The 19,900-nt window shown below is 40.5% G+C and overlaps 1 protein-coding gene across 1 annotated transcript in view; it reads right to left on the bottom strand.

The window, feature by feature from the left end:
- Positions 1 to 660: 660 nt before the first annotated feature.
- Positions 661 to 19,900, bottom strand: part of LOC308094241 (transient receptor potential cation channel subfamily M member 5-like) — a gene marked incomplete at its 5' end in the record, with an annotated part of 35,595 nt that continues 16,355 nt past the window's right edge. Inside the window, 18 exons of the mRNA XM_080440769.1 lie at positions 661 to 1,706; positions 3,536 to 3,617; positions 3,776 to 3,873; positions 4,345 to 4,562; positions 4,772 to 4,937; positions 6,738 to 6,912; positions 7,014 to 7,146; positions 7,719 to 7,834; positions 9,240 to 9,444; positions 9,563 to 9,681; positions 11,727 to 11,869; positions 13,248 to 13,377; positions 13,499 to 13,594; positions 14,477 to 14,554; positions 17,947 to 18,171; positions 18,345 to 18,466; positions 18,840 to 18,942; positions 19,565 to 19,792. Coding sequence (XP_080296895.1) covers positions 3,806 to 3,873; positions 4,345 to 4,562; positions 4,772 to 4,937; positions 6,738 to 6,912; positions 7,014 to 7,146; positions 7,719 to 7,834; positions 9,240 to 9,444; positions 9,563 to 9,681; positions 11,727 to 11,869; positions 13,248 to 13,377; positions 13,499 to 13,594; positions 14,477 to 14,554; positions 17,947 to 18,171; positions 18,345 to 18,466; positions 18,840 to 18,942; positions 19,565 to 19,792 — 2,325 coding nt within the window. The 3' untranslated portion in view covers positions 661 to 1,706; positions 3,536 to 3,617; positions 3,776 to 3,805. The remainder of the gene's footprint in view (positions 1,707 to 3,535; positions 3,618 to 3,775; positions 3,874 to 4,344; positions 4,563 to 4,771; positions 4,938 to 6,737; positions 6,913 to 7,013; positions 7,147 to 7,718; positions 7,835 to 9,239; positions 9,445 to 9,562; positions 9,682 to 11,726; positions 11,870 to 13,247; positions 13,378 to 13,498; positions 13,595 to 14,476; positions 14,555 to 17,946; positions 18,172 to 18,344; positions 18,467 to 18,839; positions 18,943 to 19,564; positions 19,793 to 19,900) is intronic.

Raw genomic sequence — 19,900 nt, 5'->3', positions numbered from 1 at the left:
GAAATAATAAAATACATTCATTCATTCATTAAATAAAATAATTTGCTGTTCACTTCAGAAGTACCTCCACAGAACTATTGATTTATTTATTTTTATGTTTGGAGTCTGGCGTTCAACCATCTTTAGACTTTAGTTTAGGTATTCTTTACTTCATTCTCTCAACTTTATTTCTGTGTGATTATGTGAGCAGCAATCACACACAGGTGTGACTGCAGGCAGGGCCATGCAGGCATGCCTTATATGGGGATTGGTGGGGCGGCTACCTATGGTAATTGGGATTAACTGGCACACCCCTTCAAGTTACGAGGATTGGGATTCATCATCATAAGAACATAAGTTACGAACAATTCTGCCTTTTAAGAACGTTTCATGAATCTGACTCAACTTCTCTTAGGAATTCACTTAGGAAGAAATGTAAGAGGAAACATTAGGAACTTATTGCTGCATGAGGCCCATTGTGAGTGTGTAGATCTGCAATTTTTCTGCAAGTAAAAGCTCCACACAGTTTTTATTTAGTTTAGTTTTTTATTCAAAATGAAAGCCCCTCACATATATATATATTTTAACAAAAGCACCAGTTTCTGCCACAAAAAGCCACAGACCTGACATGACACCAAAATCAAAAACAAAAATACTACATAAAGACATATAAAGATGAGAGCAATGTCTACCACTCAGCCTACCCCTGGCCTAAAACTCCTGATTAAGCCTCAATGTCGTCTGATGGACAAAGGACCTCTTCAGTTTGACCTTATTGTATGTTGGAACACCGTATCTCCTTCCTGAAGGCAGCAACCTATATATTCTCTATACAAAACATGGCTCTTTAAGATAAAATGTATGTTTCAAAAACGTAGCATGCAATGAATGGCTTTCACATTATAAACATCAGACACCAACACAGATTGAGCTCAGAAGATGTTCTTTATCCGAATGAATTAAATTCAATGACACTAGATCCACACAGTTCAAAAATAAAGGTTTAAACGATAAGTCTGTGTTTGTGATGTCCAAACCGAACGCAACGTCAGTGACTCACACACGCATGCACACACGTTACCGTCCGTACCGTCCTCGCAGTCCACTGCTGCACAGGGTTGATATCCTGATGCTACAGACAACCAGGCCAGTACCTATATTGTTGCTGGCATGAAGAAAGCTCTAATCTCCGTATTTAAAATGTTATATTTGTTTAATATTTGTTGCCTAAATGTCACCATACAAGAGTGTTGTGAAAATAGCGTATCTACAAGCGCTCAACAGTAGTAGTAGTAATAAAATAGTAATAAAAAAGGAACGGTTTTGAACATATAAGGTTTACACCCGACATTGACGATATTTCAGATCTTTGGCTTTGTCTGATGTGCTGTTTGGGCTGTCACTATGCTCACAATCGAATAATAATAAATGATAACATTATCCTAATGAAACTCCTACACAACGAGAGCTGATTGAACAGATTATTAACATCACATACACTGGGGTAATTTGACCGTAACAGTCATACATACATTAAAATGCATAATAACTCATAGCCTTACATACGGTTTATCTTTTCTCTATCTGTATAAAGTAGTTATTTTGCCATTCCAGATCTTGCGCAAGCATCTGCAGAGATGCTTCTACAGCCCAGTGGTGGTCGATCAGGGTTTTGCCCATGGTGCTTTGGCCAAAGTATCCAAGATCTGGCTGAGAGCATTCTCCATCTAGTGGATTCAGACAGTAAAAATGTCATCAGAATGGTACAGTATAGGAATGAATCTCAAAATGTTAATTGTTAAACCCTTTGAGAAAATGGTGACCAATATTTGTTAATAAGATCAGTTAGAGCCAGGCCAGGAACATGCCATCAGGACATGAGGAAGCTGTGGGGGAAGATACATTGTGTATGACAGTTTGTGGTGCCCCGGCAGAAGTAAAAGCGGTTTTGGAGGCAGGCCCGTCAACGTAATCCAAATTGGGTATTATTTGGACGTTGCGTTCATGATATATGGCACTTTGTTTGTTTAGTTAAGCTTAGTTTGGTTAAGAAACAGGCCCTGTCCACACATTTTGTAAGGTAATTACAGGCAAACGGTATGGAGTATGGGGGGAAAAAATACATGTTTCTGCAACAAACAGTGACATTTGTAGCATTTGTGGCAAGGGAAATCACTTTTGGGTCTGTGTTGTTTAGCGGCCCCTCATTGTTTGCTTCAAATGTGGGGTAGATCAGACTACATGATTTGTGGCATTTTTTTGCGAAACAGGCTCCTCCCGCGCATTTGAGCCAATTATAGTCATGGAATGGAATATGAAAATCATGCAGATACATTTTGATCACACAACTCAAGACATAATGTGTACAAATGTGTGTGAGTTTTGGTCAAAATATGTAGGGCCTCCCTCACACAGTTAAAACAATCGTTTTATGGCTGCCTTATGCCTTACGTGAAGCATAAGGCTGTTTCAATTCATTTCCTATGGAAGTCACGTGTTTTGATAAAGCTGACTTGCCTTAGGGGAGGGGGGGTAAAGCCAGAGAGCGGCGAGGCAAGTCAGCTTTATCAAAACACGTGAGTGCAGACCAATGTGAAAAGGGTGCCATTTCTTCTTAGGCCTTTCACGGCAATCCGACACTGCATTCATGATTTGAGGCATTTTGTTCCAAAACTGTGTTTTGCTAAATTAGACCTGCTGGTGGCGCTATAACAGGCTAATGTGGAAAGAGTGGCATATCTTCCGCGGCCTGGTGGGAATGCACGCGCAAAATGTCACGGAAATCACATGCTATGTTCATGATTTGAGGCATTTTGTTCAAAATAAACCAATCCTGCAAACTTTGGAAGCCAATCTTAGCCAATCAGGATGGAATATGGAAAATCGGACAGATCCCTGTTGATCACATGACTATAGAGATACTGTGTACCGATTTGCGTATTATGTTTGGACAAAATATATTGAAGTAATATAAAAAAATGGTTTTCCAAAAATCTACCTCCTGGTGGCGCAAATTCCCATTGACTATAATGGAATCAAAAGTTTTTCTGCAACTGCAGGAATTAGCAGTTGCAGAAAAATTAATGCGAACTGCAGCGTTTCATTTACTTCCACATTGGCTTCATTCTGAACTGCCACCGGTCTACACAGATTCTGAAAAATAATAGGTTTGTGAAACTACAGTAGTAGTACTTAGTGCTTTAAGCAGCAAAAACATGGATGGAGGAGAATGACATACAAAAGTACCGGCGAGATAAAGAGAGTGAATGGAACGATGGAAGTACATAACATAGGCTACAACAGTACCAGCGTGCGTGTGTGTGCGTGTGTGTGTGTGTCTTTTGGTACATCCCTTGTGTCATTCGAGTCAGTGCGATGTGATGCGATTCAAATTATTACAGTAATAATTGCGGTGCAGCCGAATACATAGAGTGGCGCTCAAATTCTCGCACCATGAACACGTGGCCTAATGACGCGTGTCATTGATGCTTTCTATCTGTCAGGGCCTTTAGTTATTGACATGAAGTGAAATGCAATGAAGTAGTTTTCATCTCACTTGCTTAAGCCTCTGGTCAAAGTCTCTGGTTTCAGTCAGCTGTTCAGTCAGCTGTTTCAGCTTACTGTCCACTCTGTCCACTCTGCCAAAACACACACAGTTAAGTAGGCCTACTATACAATGCAATGCAATGCAATGCAATGCAATGCAATGCAATGCAATGCAATACAATACAATACAATACAGTACAGTACAGTGCTATTTCAAATTTAGTGATTGCCATTGAAGTTATCAACTCACTTGAAAGATATCCTCTTAATCCCCTCAGAGTCACTGCTTCTCTGAATCTCTGAAGTTCTCCTTCTGAACGGTCTCCCATCTATTAAGCCGGTAGTACTCTATCCATTGAGGGAAAATGCTGAAATTAACTATTAACAGGATTTGCACGGTAGCTCAGCAGACATGAGCTGAGGTTGGGCTGAAAAGCTTGGCTTAGAGTAGACAATGTCAACTAATCTAAACATTACATTGGTTACCATCATAATCAATGTAATGTTTGGTCTGTAGTAAAGCACAGTTACACAGACAATTTAGTACAGATGAGATTTTCAAGAATATTTTCTCGGGGAATACTCCCATCATTGTGACGCTTGCATTCATGCACGCACATGTACACACACAAACACACACACACACACACACACACACACACACACACACACACACACACACACACACAATAAAATGTATCGTTATCATGATGTAGGACTTCAACTAATCACACAAAGTCTAATCACACAATAACCTTTTCCTAAAGATAAAAAAAGTATTTATTCTGTCTATTCATTCGATCCAAATCAAATACTGACCATCATCCGTTTGCATGTCACCATCAACCTGGTCGATTAGGCCGGAATGCAACATGCATGTTTCCCTCATAACCAACCAGCGGAAGAGGTAAACAAGGTAGGAGAGGATGATGAATGGAGGAGCCAAAGTAGGACGGGAGCTGTACTCTGCAATGAGCTTGTAGCGCTGGGACCTCCAGTAGATGTCGCTGTTCTCCTGCACCTTGGAGAAAGTGTTGCTAAATGGAGGATTGAAGGGACAAAACAACAAACTTGTATGTTAACCTACAAAAAAACAACAAAGAGGATTATGAAATAAGGCATGGGAAGTTAATTACATGTAGAAGGCATGATAACAGCTGATAACAGATGAGAGGAGATAACAGCTGAGTGAGGGAAAGAGAGAGCATACACTTATGGAGCCACAGACAGCAGGCTGGTTCTCTACCTGAGTATGGCAATGAGGAGGTTGATGAGCAGTATGTTGGTGACCAGTAGGTAAACCACCAGCAGAATGATCACCAGCCAGTTGCTGTACAAGTTCCTGCATGGCTCAGCACCGCCCTCTATCTGTGTCACATTGTCAGTGCATGCCATGTCCCACCGTTCTCCCACTTGGATAAAAATAATAATAATGATAGTTATATATATATATATATATATATATATATATATATATATATATATATATATATATATATATATATATATATATATATATATATATATATATATATATATATACACATACATACATACATACATACATACATACATACATACATACATACATACGTATATCAACCACTCATTTTTGAGAATTGGGACACATCCAAAAAAAAAATAATTATTATTTATTAAAACATTAATAGAAATAATATATATGTATGAATTACATAAGATTTATACAATATTTTTGGTCTTGCTACCTTTTTACATCTAAACTTGCACTCTGCCAGAAAACACCCTTGTCTCAGACAACGATTCACAACTTCAAACATACAAAAAAATAAAATTATTAAAAGCATTAAAAAAAAACTAACCATGTGTATGTCCTAAACAGGTTTAGCTATATCCTAAGGTCCCCTGTCTCACTTCCTGGTTTAAAAAAAGCCGGGAAAGCTGTGGAAGCTTTAACTTTTTTTATAAATGCACTACATCTGGTAGTGTCCCAACCATTGTTACTATCTGGTGTGTCCCAACCATAACATATAAAAAAGGGTAATTCTATTAGCATTAATAGAACCCAAACACCTTTAAAGAATAAATTGTCTACGCACTACGACTGTGCTGTGGAAAAAAACATAACATTTTGTCAACCCTGTCAGATATGCCATCTTATGGAGTTGACATTAAAAAAAAAATGTGGGAGGTTGGCCCATTACATGGTTTAATAGTCAACACTTTGACCTTTTAAAGTGTATTTTAATATATTGAAGAAGAAAAAATATATACAAATAGAGGTTTTGTCCCAATTCTCAAGAATGGGTGATATAGAAAAGGCCTGTTTTCAATCAATGCTATTATAGCTGCCCCCTTTTTGGCCAATAAGAATAGATTTGTTTCAACTATTTTTGCCATGATGCCATTCTGCAAAGTTTTGTAATTAGTGACTGGGCATTTATGCAGTTAGCGATGGAATAAAAACAATAAAATAAAACAACACAGATACAATAAGCTTCCTATTAGAGGGTAGCACGGGTCCCAAAAACTTTACCCGCACATTTGGACCCGAGGAAAATTGGCCCCAGTTGGAAACTGGTCCGAGGATAATTAGAATATAATTTAACCGATGCTATGCTCATTTCACTATTGAGACTATCCATCTATGTGAGTGTCACCTTCACGAATCCCCGCCCCTCTGGAGCGGCATGTGTGGGCAGTGTGTACATGCGTATCTTTACGTGGCACGTGTGTGAGTGGTGCACTGTGCCTCCTGTTTGTGATAAATTACTGTAATTAGTTGCAGCCTTGTGTTGCAATCGTATGCCATACTCAAACAGACATACATACATACAAACACACAAAGTCACTTAAAGAAGCAGCTGGCACCACTTAAAAGCTAATTGGGTCCTCCTCATGGGTCTATCAATTTCAGATGCACTTACCCCGAGACCCCCGGCAACTTTAATAAATAAATAAAAGTCAATATATTGGGTTTTCGGTTCCGGGCGGACCCGTGCTACTCTCTAGTCTAGTGCCTATGCACCTGAAGTGCTTTGCCCCTAATCTCTCTCTCTCTCTCTCTCTGTCACACACCCACACACACACACACACACACACACACACACACACACACACACACACACACACACACACACACACAAAACACACACAAACACACACACACACACACACACACACACACACACACACACACACACACACACACACACACACACACACACACACACCATCTATTTCCTCAACAGGAAAATGTCCAAAGATGTACAGGTAAGGTCTGTAGAACACTCGACGGATGATACGATTTGGGTTGGGATCATAGGAATAGAGCAGTGCCTGATTGGCTACTCCATATGCCATCAGCCACACCACCAGGAAGAAGAGGAAGAAGGAGACATCTTTCATCTGAACAGTGAGAAATAGATATTTTGGGTTCATTATATAATATAACCAATGCAACTCTTAAAGCATGATAAAAGAACATTATTATCTGTGTATTATCTTACCATCTTCCAAACAATGATTAGTTTTGGTCCCATCTCTCTGTGAATGGCGAAGATGTGAAAGAGGCGGAGTGTGAAGACCATGTAGTCGATACACAAGACACATCGTCCAAACTCATAGGACCACTCAAACATCCTGAAGCAGAATAAAACACATTTAATCTAATTGAATTAATTAAATGCCTGGAATGCCTTGTACAGGATTAAGACAGTGTGTAAAATCTGAGATGGGAGATGACATGAAGAGACGGCTGTTCATGTCTAGAGTACAATCAGTACTGCTCTATGGGACAGAGATATGGGCGCTCACAGTACAGCAGGACAAGGCCCTGGATGGCATCTACTGTACACATGAATGCTACGGGGCCTCTGGCGGGTCACGGACAATATCAGGGAGGGAAGGATGAGGCTAGCTGGGCACTGTGTCAGGCACCCGGAACTGAGCTCACTGACATTGAGGCAGCCGGCCCCTGGGAGGGGGGAAAAGCGAGGATGGAAAGGGGGTGCGCCATCTATGTGGACACACTGTCGCATGCCAGCGGAGCTAGCAACCCTACAGAGCTCTGGACCCTGATGTTGTATGGGAAGAGGAGTCTTGTGTCGCATCATCGTATCACATTAATTAATACAAATGTTTTAAATGTTATTATCACGGTTTTGGCATTGCTCATACGAGTAACCAATGATGAAAAATGTCTTTGTACCAACCTGCAGAAAAGACCAATAATGAACAGAATGATGGCAGTGAGGTCACACTTGTTCCACATATCCTGCATGTACAGCCTCATCCTCTGGTGCAAAGTCATGCCCTTGAAGAAGAATGCCTGAAAGTAATTAAACACATCAATCAAACTGAATAGATTTGTGAATAGCAACAATCCGTTGTTAGAACAGTGTTTGTACAGCATTTTGCTATACCGGTATCCATATTTATTCCATTCTATCAGTATATATCTATACAATCTCACATGTATATAGTTTCTAGCTTATTTACACTTACTCTTTATTACATTTAAATAATACTAGGACTGGACTAAGTTGTTTTTTTGTCATCGTCATCATTATAAGCCATCAAACCAATTGGGAGGAGACTACGGATCCCGAGAATCAAAAAATCTAAAAAGGGCCTGGTGAGGATGAGGAGGAGGCACAGGATTAAAAAAGAGGCCTGAGGAGGAGGCATTGGTTAGGCTTCTCTGGTAGGTCTATCCGACTCCTTTAGTGATATGCAGGTCTTCATGTGAAGTTCGTGCCAGACTCCGCGTGACGTTCATGCCATATTGTTAATGAAGGTAACAGAGAATGCAATGGGGGAGAATATATAAGGTGGTTGATAATGTAACAAGAAAAGATGTCAACACATCGTAAAAAATAAGTGTTGGAGTGACAGTGCAAACACCAAGCACGCAAGATTGAGTCATCAAACTCAAAAGAAAAACAACGAGCATTAGATGCAGGGTGCCATGCCATTAGTCCGATTGTCCACAAGGCCCAAGGTCCGAAAAATGTACCATTAGACCGACGATCCATAGTTCTGACAGCCCGTTCTTCCGAGGGTTCATTGATCCGAAAACAAAAATCTAATTTTTCCGAGGGTTCACTGATCAGAAAATGAGCGCTCTCCATGGTGCTGAAATGCCGCACAAATAATGTTTGCACGCCAGTAGGCTATATGTATTAAACTCAGCTGTACATCGAAGTATAAATCGAGCTCACGTGTTTGAGAAATCACAAAGACATATTTTTAGTTTATGGACGCATTACGTGGGAAATTCATTCAACATCATAAACAAACAATCATGTATGTACTGTATAGCCTATTGGACTCCAAAAGAGTCCAAGGAGGAAACCGTCTAATCATCACGCACTAACTCTGGTCCATAGCGTTAGAAGGAGTTCTCTATGGACCAGAGCTAATCCTGCACGCACGCACACACACGCACGCACGCACGCACACACAATATGAATTATACTGTAAAGATATGTAAATAATTTGTTGTGTGTGCAAACATACAAATGTGGCAATAAAAATAACTCAGATCCTGAATATTTTACAAATAACACAGGAAGGTTTTGTTCCTATATTCATTTTGGCTCTCTGTTATGTTAATGACACAGAATTCAAACCTCATTGCAATGTTGCACTTACAGGCATTTATTGGATGAGTGGGCAATGTGTGCTAACACAAGACATGCAATGTAAGAAAGCGGTAACCTCCCTCCACCCACCTGTCGGATCTCCTCACATATGAAGGTGAACACCCAGAAGTACAGCAAATATTCAGTGATGGACGGGCCTCTAGGGGGTGCTGGCTTAAAGTCCACCAGCAGCACGTAGGCAAACAAGAGGAGGAAGAGGAAGTACATCAGCACGTTGCCCCAAAAGGTAGTGACAGGAGCACTCCAGAACTGAAGCCATCTGGATTGTGGATTTCTGCAAGGTGGAGCATCATGATAAACCTGCTCAACTTATAGTCTGCAAACACATTTTGAAATTCATGTATAATTTACAAGCATATTATTGTGTTAAACATGAAGGGCCTGGCGTTAACCTGAAGGAGATGATCTTGGTGCAGCAGAGCAGCACGGGGCAGAAAAGGTTGAGAAGGACTTTCCACACTTTTGTGTCCTTTGTATCCATGTGTCCCCACCAAATCTGAGACAGCTTGAACTGAGAAGCAGAGTGGTCTGTTTTAGCCATTTATGTGTGTTAATGTCACACATAGTGTATGCAATTTGATTATGTAATTTCAGTTAGATACTTCAGCTCAGGATTAACCATTTACCAATTATTGCAATGATATTGTATTCAGTTTGGCGGTGTGAATCTGCTCCTGTGATACTACAGATTACCTGCATGCACAAGCATGACAGAGAATCTGAGATCATAAACCCCCCGGAGCAGAGCATATGACACAGATATTACATGAACATAACATAGAATCGCAGTACCATCACAGAATCACCATATAAGAACACATAAGAACTAAATGCCACAGGGAGGAGGCCGGGGAGGTGGAGGGAATTTGAACGGAGACAGCTGTACGACAAGCTGTGACAGCTAAGCACTTAGAATGAACAGTGAATATTGGACTGGTTAATAGGGCCGCCTGAGTTGCACTGTGGGAATGAGGGCGTGTGTGAGTTAGCTTGTAGCGAATGGAGAGACAGACTGACTTGTGGGTGTATGAATTAATTAACTTGTTAGCGAATGAATGGGGGGTCTGGGGAGAGTGAGCTAGCAATGTACAACTCCTGCCTTCCGTGCCTACCTGAACTATCGCTACGCTGGATTAATCATTTGATTTACATAAGATAAAAATATATAATATAAAATATAATATAACATTTAATAAAAAAATATATAGGCCTATGTTGTTTTGTTATGTACATAGGACAATGTTACACACTATTAGGGCCCTATTTTTGCGGGTGCCTTACCCGTTTGCACTACCCGCTACCCGTGAATTACACACAAGGGAGCTGGCACTGTCTCTAAACGGTATCATACGGCCACTATACCCGCTATTCATTACGCCTGGAGGTTGTTGCGCTTTCCGTAAAATTGCCCACACACGTTTATGGAAGCATAGCAGATTCTAAAACCACCCGCTATGCCAGATTCGTTTGGTAGAGCGTGCCGGCAATGGACATTTCGAGAGTCGGGCCGGCCAGGCGCACTACGGCACAACATTCATAATTCTCAACGAATCTCTGTGATTCAAATTTTCCTATAATCAGCAGAAGCGAGAGTGTCAATTCCTTGTGTCAATTGTGTTTATATAAGATGATAGTCTATTCAAATAATACAATTTGTGCTGTGTGCGATGCAATGCACTCCAAATTACACACTTCAGTTTTATTCATCCAGCGCAGGAAATAATGAACTGATTACAATAATAAAACATTCTCTATAATCAGTAACATGTAGGTGATACTTACATGTACTGTATGTCTATCAAATATGGTTTAATTGAAAGACAATCAAAGGCTAGAGCCTATGAAGCAAACGTTGGGTGTATGGTGTCCAACGTTATCGGCGCCCCAGTGCGGCTGCAGAGTTCACTTCGGAATTAAGCGATTGTGAATGTGATTGTCATTACAATTTTACTGTAATGCACAAAAGTGTGACTGTAGATTCCTTGTGTCAATAAATTGTGTTTGTATCAGCTGTTGCCAGTTAAGCTTATCAAAGACTAATACAATGTTGTTTAATCTGCGTTTGCTATAACCATACCAGACCTTAAATTTCCTTTAATTATTCCAGAACACAAGCAGATTGCTGTAATTTAAAGTTCTACATAACCAGCAATGTGTGAGTGATAATTCTGTGTATCTAATATAATTTTATTCCAAGGCAACGCCGCTCTTCCATGGGCAGAGAAGGAGAGAGCGTAAGATTGCATTGGGGATAATGGCTTGCGCAGTCTTCTCTTAAAGGCAATGGCATCTGGCACAGTGATTGGTTTTATTATTGTAACGCCCAAACCACACATATTCATAATGTAACGGGTAGTGCAGGTGTTTTAGGGATAAGGCTGTTGTCCAAAGATAGCAACTTTTGCACGGGAACGCCCCTTGTGCCATGCTAAATCCCCAAATAGTGGGCATAGGAACTTCGGCCGAAAATAGAGCCCTATGCCTTTAAACCTATAATAACATTACTCAGATTGTTTCAAGATGCCAGCTGAGCCAAGCAGACAAAGATGGGCGAACCTGTACTCCATCATGGCTGAAGAAGAGGCGCGCATCAGCAGCCATGCCCATCTGGAGGCAGGTCGTGCCCCATATTGGAGACTCGCAGGTGAGCAGACTGAAGGAGTACTTCTCATCGCTCTGGTAACATGAACTGAACATATCTGAAGAGAGAATTCAGCACCACACAGGAAAAGCATTTTTACAGAAAGCTTAAAACATTTAAATAAATAAGGGATAAGAAATAAGAAATTTGCTTAACATGATTATAATGCAATATAATCTGCTTAGAACACAGTTTAATTATAGTTATAAGCACTCATACATACTCATAGTGCAACACATTATAAAGCATGTTATAATAACTCTAAGATCAAGTTATAATACTTCATAATTGCTGGAAACTCACCAACATTTTGTTCATTAGAATTGTCATAGCTGTAATACATTATAATAATTTATAATGTATTATAATCACTGTTATAATGCATTCTAGTGTCATTATAATTCACTATAAATGGTCAAAGGGTGCTTTAAGTAAAGAGAAAAAACAGCATTAACTCTATGTAACTCTAAGCACACAACACTGTAAAATGATCATTATTAATTATCTTAATGGCTCAAAACAGCATTCAGTGGTTTCTATACAGTTTTAGTTTCTAGTTTCTATACAAATTAATTAGAATTGAGGGAAAATTATTACATTTAAAATGAGTGTGGTCAAAGTGTTTAACTTTAACCACATTCCCAGCTTGGCGTGTTCTGCTAAGGAGGAACATGCATGTATGGGGTCAAAGTTCAGATACTGATTCCAATTTTGCTGTGAATCGCACTGTTCTTATCTACAATAAGAAAGCATGAATGCCTTACCAGTACTACAACTTTTATCTCGTATGAACCATTAACAATTGCTCTTGCATAGATTTAATATTTGTCTTAAAGCAACAAATGACCACTTACAGTGACTTATAATTGTGTGAGTTATTATAATGCATTTTAACAGTAATTATAAAGGATTATGCAATGATTGTAATATATTACTGCTGAGAATTAACATAGGATGCATAGGAAGTGTTACCAAAAAGTCTGCCATTACCCAGCAATTATGAAGTATTATAATACTTGTCATAAGTCATAAAATGCTGTCAACACTATATCACCTGAATACCAGCACACACTCAAATAGAGTAGTACCGTTACTCATCAAAGGCGCTTCTTAATTCACACTGGGTGTGACTTTTATGGTTTACATGAGCTATGCACTTGATGATGGCAGTACCATACCCACAATGCATTGCACAAACCGCTAGAGCAAAGGGGAGTTGACCTAACGTTAGATAAAAGGTTTGAATGGTTGTGTTTAAGTAATAGGGTAGAAATGGGTTCAGTGTCATTAAGGTCAGGGTAAGGATCTGAGAGAGCAGATAGCCAGTGAAATTGTGTGACATCAGATTTCTGGCTTCTGAGCTTATAGACATTGGATATCAGTTCAGGAACCACAAATTGAAAACTTCAGTTTGAATGATTTATTCAAGGTCTCACCATGTGCCAGCTTCTCGAACTTCTGTGCCAGCTCTTTCATAGAAAGTTTGATCCCTGTCTCACAATCCATCTTTGACATCTCCCTAAGCATCTTACAAGCACTCAGAGCACTCAGCACTGACTCCTTCGCCTTGGAGATGGACAGAGGGACAGCGGGAGAGAGGGCTGATTACAGACTTCTAACAGAAGTATACGTTACCTACTTACATTATACAAATCTTTCAGCCTTCTCTGAGCATCAGGGGTTTTACCTTCTCCCAGAAGAAGACAGCCATCTCACTGCGGTTCTGTAGGACAGCCCAGATAAAGAGAGAAGGCCAGGCAAAATGGGGGTGCTCACAAGCTTGCTGAGAAGGAGAGAAGGAACAGAACTATGAAGAAGAAATGAGAGATGGGCATTAAACGTCCAATCCGGGAATGTTTTGAACAAATAAATTAGGTTTATATTCACATACATTCTTAAGGAATTTGATTTGTAAATGGAAAATATCGTTGCTGTCCGGCAGGAACCAGCTAACTCCATTTTCCCGCTTTTGCCATAAATCAGGGCCATTGAACACCCTTTACGTCTGTGTGTTGATTAAACAAATATTGAACCAATGAAAAGTATTAAAAAGCGCTTCTGACAAAACCAGCTAACTCCATTGGGTCATCAAACTTTCTGCTAAACCAGCTAAGTTCACCAAAGGGGGGTAGAGTTAGCTGGTTTAGCTGACTCAAGGCTCCACCCCCTTTTGACCTCAAACTTCATTGTGAGCTTGGAGGTCCATTCAGCTGTTCTGATCAATGAAATGAACATTTTGGAGTTAGCTGGTTGCTGCCGGACAGCAGAGATATGCTATTTACTATGTTATCATCCTTAAGTGTCATTCACGTGTGTTAAACTGAAGAAATCAGTTATCTAATTTGATAAAACAAACCTAAAACATTGCAACACTTAAACCATATACTATACTACCTGTTTGTTATAAATAAATAACCTTTGGAGCATAAAGAAGTGAGTTGAGAGCCCCGCTTCGTTCCCCTGGGGTCTGTACAAATGTATTCCCGCTACAGTGAACATCTTAACTGAGAGTCTACAAATCCACAACGCATCACAATAGCGCGTAGTGAGCTAGATCTGTAGATCTGTGATTTTCGTTGAATGTTTACTCCAGAAACGGGACGCTATGGTTCATGTTTAACACATTGACGAAAGACAACATTAGTAGTAGTATTCTGAAGCTTACACTTAGAGCAGAGTAGAATGGTTTGTACTCATCACCCATTAACACATCTCCCATTAACATCTCTAAGACACGTGACACCTGGAGAGACAGGGAAGAGTAAATGAGACGAACCTATCACATCAAATCAACCGCATAGCTTTGTCAAAATTCTACTGCATTGTTGTTGGTGCAGAAAATTATTCATATAATATTCTATTGTCAATAGCATTATCAAGATTATATTACATTCCAAAACCCCTCCCCCACCAACCACAATATTACCATACAGCATCTTGCATCTTGTAAAAGAGACTTTGTCTCAATGTACTGGTTAAATAAAGGTTTTATATTAAATGCATATTACTGTTGTTTTGGTAGACAGGGATATATTTGGACGTCAGTGGTGGACAGTAACGGAGTAAATGTACTTGAGAACTGTACTTGAGTACAGATTCTGAGGATCTTTACTTTACTTGAGTATTAGATTTTTTAAATACTTATTACTCTTACTTGAGTACATTTCCAAGACAAATATTATACTTTTACTCAAGTACATTTCTAAGAGGGCTGTAAAGTACTGAGCACTTTTAAGCCCACTCCACATCCACACCAATGATTCGCCATGCAACACCTTGCAACATGGAACTACTTGCAACTACTTGCAACCATTATCCCCAATGGCAGTTGCAAGGAGCTGCATTGGTGCGTTGACCTTAAAAGGGTTTTGTAGCAAGGAGTTGTGACTTGCATTGCTGCGGTTTGGCCTTTAGGTTGGCTGATTCTTTTTTCTTCCCTAAAATGCAATTGGCCACACGTCTGCTCTCACACTAGCCGTGTTTCTGGCTTCCCCCTCCGCTCTCCTCTTTGTTACATCTTGTATGGGTGTATAGGAGTAAAAGTATTTAGTTCTGGTTCCTCAGTTATTTCTATTTTTTTTAATAGGTGTTTCTGCAAACTTTGTATAATGTAGTGGTTTTTACAAACAAGCACATCAGTGCATGCAGTGCAGGTGGTTTCAGAGAGTTACAGTACTTCTCTGAAACTAGAGTTACAAGGTCCTATACATTTATTGTGAAAACATTACAGCAATTCATTGATAAAAAAATTAAGAAATGTACTTCTACTTTTACTTTTACTTGTACTTTGTATTTTTCAAAGCATGTACTTTGGAATACTTAAGTATATTTAAAAGCAATGACTTTTTTACTCTTGCTTGAGTAACATTTTGACTGAGCTACTTTTACTTATAGAGGAGTAAATTTGACCAAGGAGTATCTGTACTCTTACTCAAGTACTGGGATCGAGTACTTCGTTGGACGTTACCTTTTGAGAGCTTCCAGCCAATAACAGTGCAAGGGTTTCAAACTCCCATGTGAATGTTTGTTAATGGAGATGCAAGTGAGCGCCTATGCTTTTAGAAATACTTAAGTATTCAAAAGTCCAAATTACTAAGTACATTTTCTTTTTATTATCAATACATAGCTGTATAAAAATGTGGACACTTTCCAAAACAATGAAAGATATTCCAGGTATTCCAGGTATTAGTGATGAGTGCATTCCAAGTATTAGTGATGAGTGCAACTGATGCAGACAACCCTCTGCTGATCTGACACATATGTTTTGGTCATGCCCTCGGTTACTGGACATATTCAAGTCCTATTCCTACATATCAGTGCGTGCGTGCGTGCGTGCGTGCGTGCGTGCGTGCGTGCGTGCGTGCGTGCGTGCGTGCATCTTTTTCTTTTTACTAAATAATCAGTGTAAATAGAATAATGTCGCTCCAGTATAGCGAAGCACTAAACCATGAAATAAACAGTCTGTCTGTCGATCTGTGTTACGTTCGGTTCCACTATGGTTGCTACTGTGGTTTTGTCCTGTCTATCTCTCCCCTCTGTCACTCACTACAGGTCTGAAGTCACCAACCCATCAGCTGTCAATCAAACGGTTACCTGGCCCCACCTTCATCCAATCACCACCATCTGCTCCCTATAAAAGGCTGGGTTCCACCTCAGCTCACTCTCTCACCAACATTTCACCTGAATGCATCTACATTCCCAGAGCTAACCTTAGCAGCTCAGAAAGTGTTCTACAGTTAACCTGCTACAGTATGTGTATGCTGCTGCCTTGGGACAGGAAAGACAGAGGCCTCTGTACATAGCCATCACGTAGGAAGAACATTGTTAAGCACACTAGGTAAGGGGTGTTTGCCACCTATGTATTTTGACACTGGTCATTGTTAGTGTAGTTAGGTAGGCAGTCTTTTGTTTTGTACTAGTTACAATTTAGCTTAAGCTGTCTTTTGTTCCCTAGCTGTTTTGTTTGTTATTTTGGCAACACCCGAGTCCCCTGGTAGTGGCTTACTTTTGTTTTGGTTAAACCTTATGCCCTGTGCGTATTGAAATGTACATATTGTAAATAACACTGCTTGAAGAGTAAAAGCACACAGCACCTTTTGCTCAAACCATTGTGTGGCCTCCATTATTTGCACTACCAATGCTCAACAACCTGTTTTCCATCATTGTGTTACAAACCCTAAAGGGTTTCGTAACAATCTGTCTACCGGCTCCGGCCGTGGAGGGAACGGTACTCCCGCTGTCACCTCTGCCATGAGACAGCAGCAGCTGAGCGGGGAGACCAGAGGCGACAGTCACAGACCGCAAGAACCAGGGAATACTGCAACATGATTTTTTTTATTTATTACAATTTGACTTGTTAATTTGTGTATATGGGGGCACGGTGGCGCAGTCGGTAGTGCTGTTGCCTCAAAGCTACTCCTACTGTACTTCTGCTTTTTTTTATGTTTAGCTTTTTTTGGTGTGTACGAGGCATTATGCATTGTACGTGTGAACTGGTGCCTACACACACAGGTGGTACCCCCGTTTATTTTTCTTTCTTTTTTCTCCCTTTTCCTTATTTTCCTCATTTATTTAAAATTTTCATTTCTGTAAGGATAATTCCTTTTAACAGGTCGTTAATGAAAGTCCTTGCGGTCTTGTTTCCAATGAGAACCTGTGAGCAATTAGGGGTTAAGAGTCTTGCTCAGGGACATATTTCATTTCATCGACACATATGCTGGGATGGCCTGGAATCGAACCTGGGGCAACCAGGGCCTCTGGCTCCCTAGGCAGGCTCACTAACCACTCAGCTATGGCCGCCCCTCATTTAATTATCATTTAATTATCTCTCCTTGATCCGCAACAGATTGACACAATTGCTTTAATTGCCAAAGGTCATTGTCATCGTTGACACAACAAAGAAAAAGGGTGAGCAGGGTGCAGGAGCGCTTGTCGTCGGACACCGACGGAGACGCGCTGATTGAAGGGGGCTTGAGCCATGAGAGGCACCGCCGAACGAGCTAAGGCGAGCAAGTCACCGTGCAGAGCGTTGCGAAGTCACCTTCAGTCGACTCAGCACCGTCCGAGTTACAGTACGTTCCGATAGGGACAGAATTGTAAATGATCTCCCCCTTTTTTTTCTTTTTTAAACCCCACCTGAAACAGGCTGATGTCTTCACCCTGTGTGCCCTCTCGCTCCTCCAGGCCCTGCTGTAGCAGCTTGTAGGCCAGTGTGTCATCAGACACTGTACTGTACAGTTTCTCCAGCCGTCCACAAGTCAGGTAGTCCACGATGTTGAAGCCATTCTCAATGAAGAGACGCACAAACTGTGGCTTGTCAGTGACCAGTGCGTCTGTCATGCAGTCCTCCAGGTCTTGATCCTGTTGGACGGAGTGGAGGACAACAGGGACAGATTATTTACAGTAATTCCAAATCTACAGTGGCAATATTATTGTATCACTAGGTTAGTATTTACAGTACATGCATGAACACCTGCAGGGTTATATTTCTGTGACTTCAACATTCAGATATATTGTGATGTGTTGTTTCTCACCGTCCAGTTGATGTCACCATTGAAGAGCTCACTCTTGGCAAAGTCCACACTGTTCCAGGTGAGTGCTCGCTTCAGCTCCTCAGTGTAAGGGCTGGCATCATGTGATACACAACGCTTACTGACTGAATACACACACACAAACACAAACACACCATGTTACATCAACATCATAATGTGGTGTAACGCACAACTCTTTCACCTCCCAGAAGTGAGGAATGTAATATTTTTGTTGTCGGGCAGAAACCTTGTATCTCGATAATTCGACTTTTTTTGTTTTGTTTGTAAATGAATGTCCTACTTTGTTGTGCAACAGTAACAAAAATAGCCGATCTATAAACTCACTCAGCTTATATAGATCGTATTCTATCACTATTTCTGAAAAACTGAACGTGAAAGTTTAAGTGGTTAATGAAAATAACCTATGAAAAGTATTAACAAGAGCTTGTTACTATATAATAACTACACAACACCATAATATTGATTATTGTTATATACCTTGCACGAGGGTCTTGAGCATGACTCTATCAAAGTCATCAAGCCTCTCCTGCTCTCCATGATAGACTGTTATCAGGTCCCTGTTCTGGTAGATGCTCAGAGCCTGAGGGTCAGGGTCAAGGGTTACAGGATGGGCAAATAGCAAATTCTGCAATTACGCAACTGTAAACAGGAACTTGTAAGACTTTGTGATATTCTACTGTCATTCAGTTTAATAATATAAACTGTAATGGATTTTCTGCTCTGTTTGGAGAGAGAGAGAGATTTTCTGCTCTGTTTGGAGAGAGAGAGAGAGAGAAAATATAATGTACTGCCGGATTCAAACCTATGATACTGTACATTCCCGCCTACTGAGTGAACAGCGTGCCTGTTTTGGGGGAAATTGACTATTTTCCCCCACTGTAATTAGGCAGAGGCAGATAAATTCATGGATGGCCAGGTATAAAGACAGTTTGACCCTGTTTTTGAGAGAAGCTGCTGCTTGACAGCCAGGATTTAAGCGAAACTAGCTAAGCTTACATGTTAACTTACTGTACAGTTCAAACACCATACAAAAGACATCCAATACTTTGTCTGACTCAGACTCTGTATACTGTAAGTAGAATTATACATTTGTCCCCAAAATAAACAAAAAAAACAGACAAAGATTGTCAACAAGGCACACAGGTTCTGGCTCAAGGGTGTGTTGCAAGCCTCATTACTCTGCACCACCCCAGTGCCCTTACCCATTCAACAAGTTTGTCTCTCTGTGCTTCAGAAGGGAAGTGTCTCCTGACCCGTTCTGCCACTCGATCCTTCAGCTCAACACCAGGAGGACCATCTCCCTCATTGGAGGACTGCACAGCAGGGTCAGATGATAGCTTCTCCAAGATGTCACTCAAGAGGTCAGCCACACCTCCTGAACCTGCCAGCACCAGCCAGGGAATGGAGTTCCTCAGAGACAAAGCCACCCACTTGGAGATAGTAGGGGAGGAGGGATAAAGAGAAATACAGAGGAGGAGGCGGGGGTTAACCACAGCCTGGCTGTTATTTCTTTATATACTTGCTTTTATAAATGATCT

This window comes from Gymnoscopelus braueri (genome assembly GCF_963280865.1).
Source record: "Gymnoscopelus braueri genome assembly, chromosome: 2".
Lineage (NCBI taxonomy): Eukaryota > Metazoa > Chordata > Actinopteri > Myctophiformes > Myctophidae > Gymnoscopelus > Gymnoscopelus braueri.
This window is presented reverse-complemented; position numbering and strand designations above follow the sequence as displayed.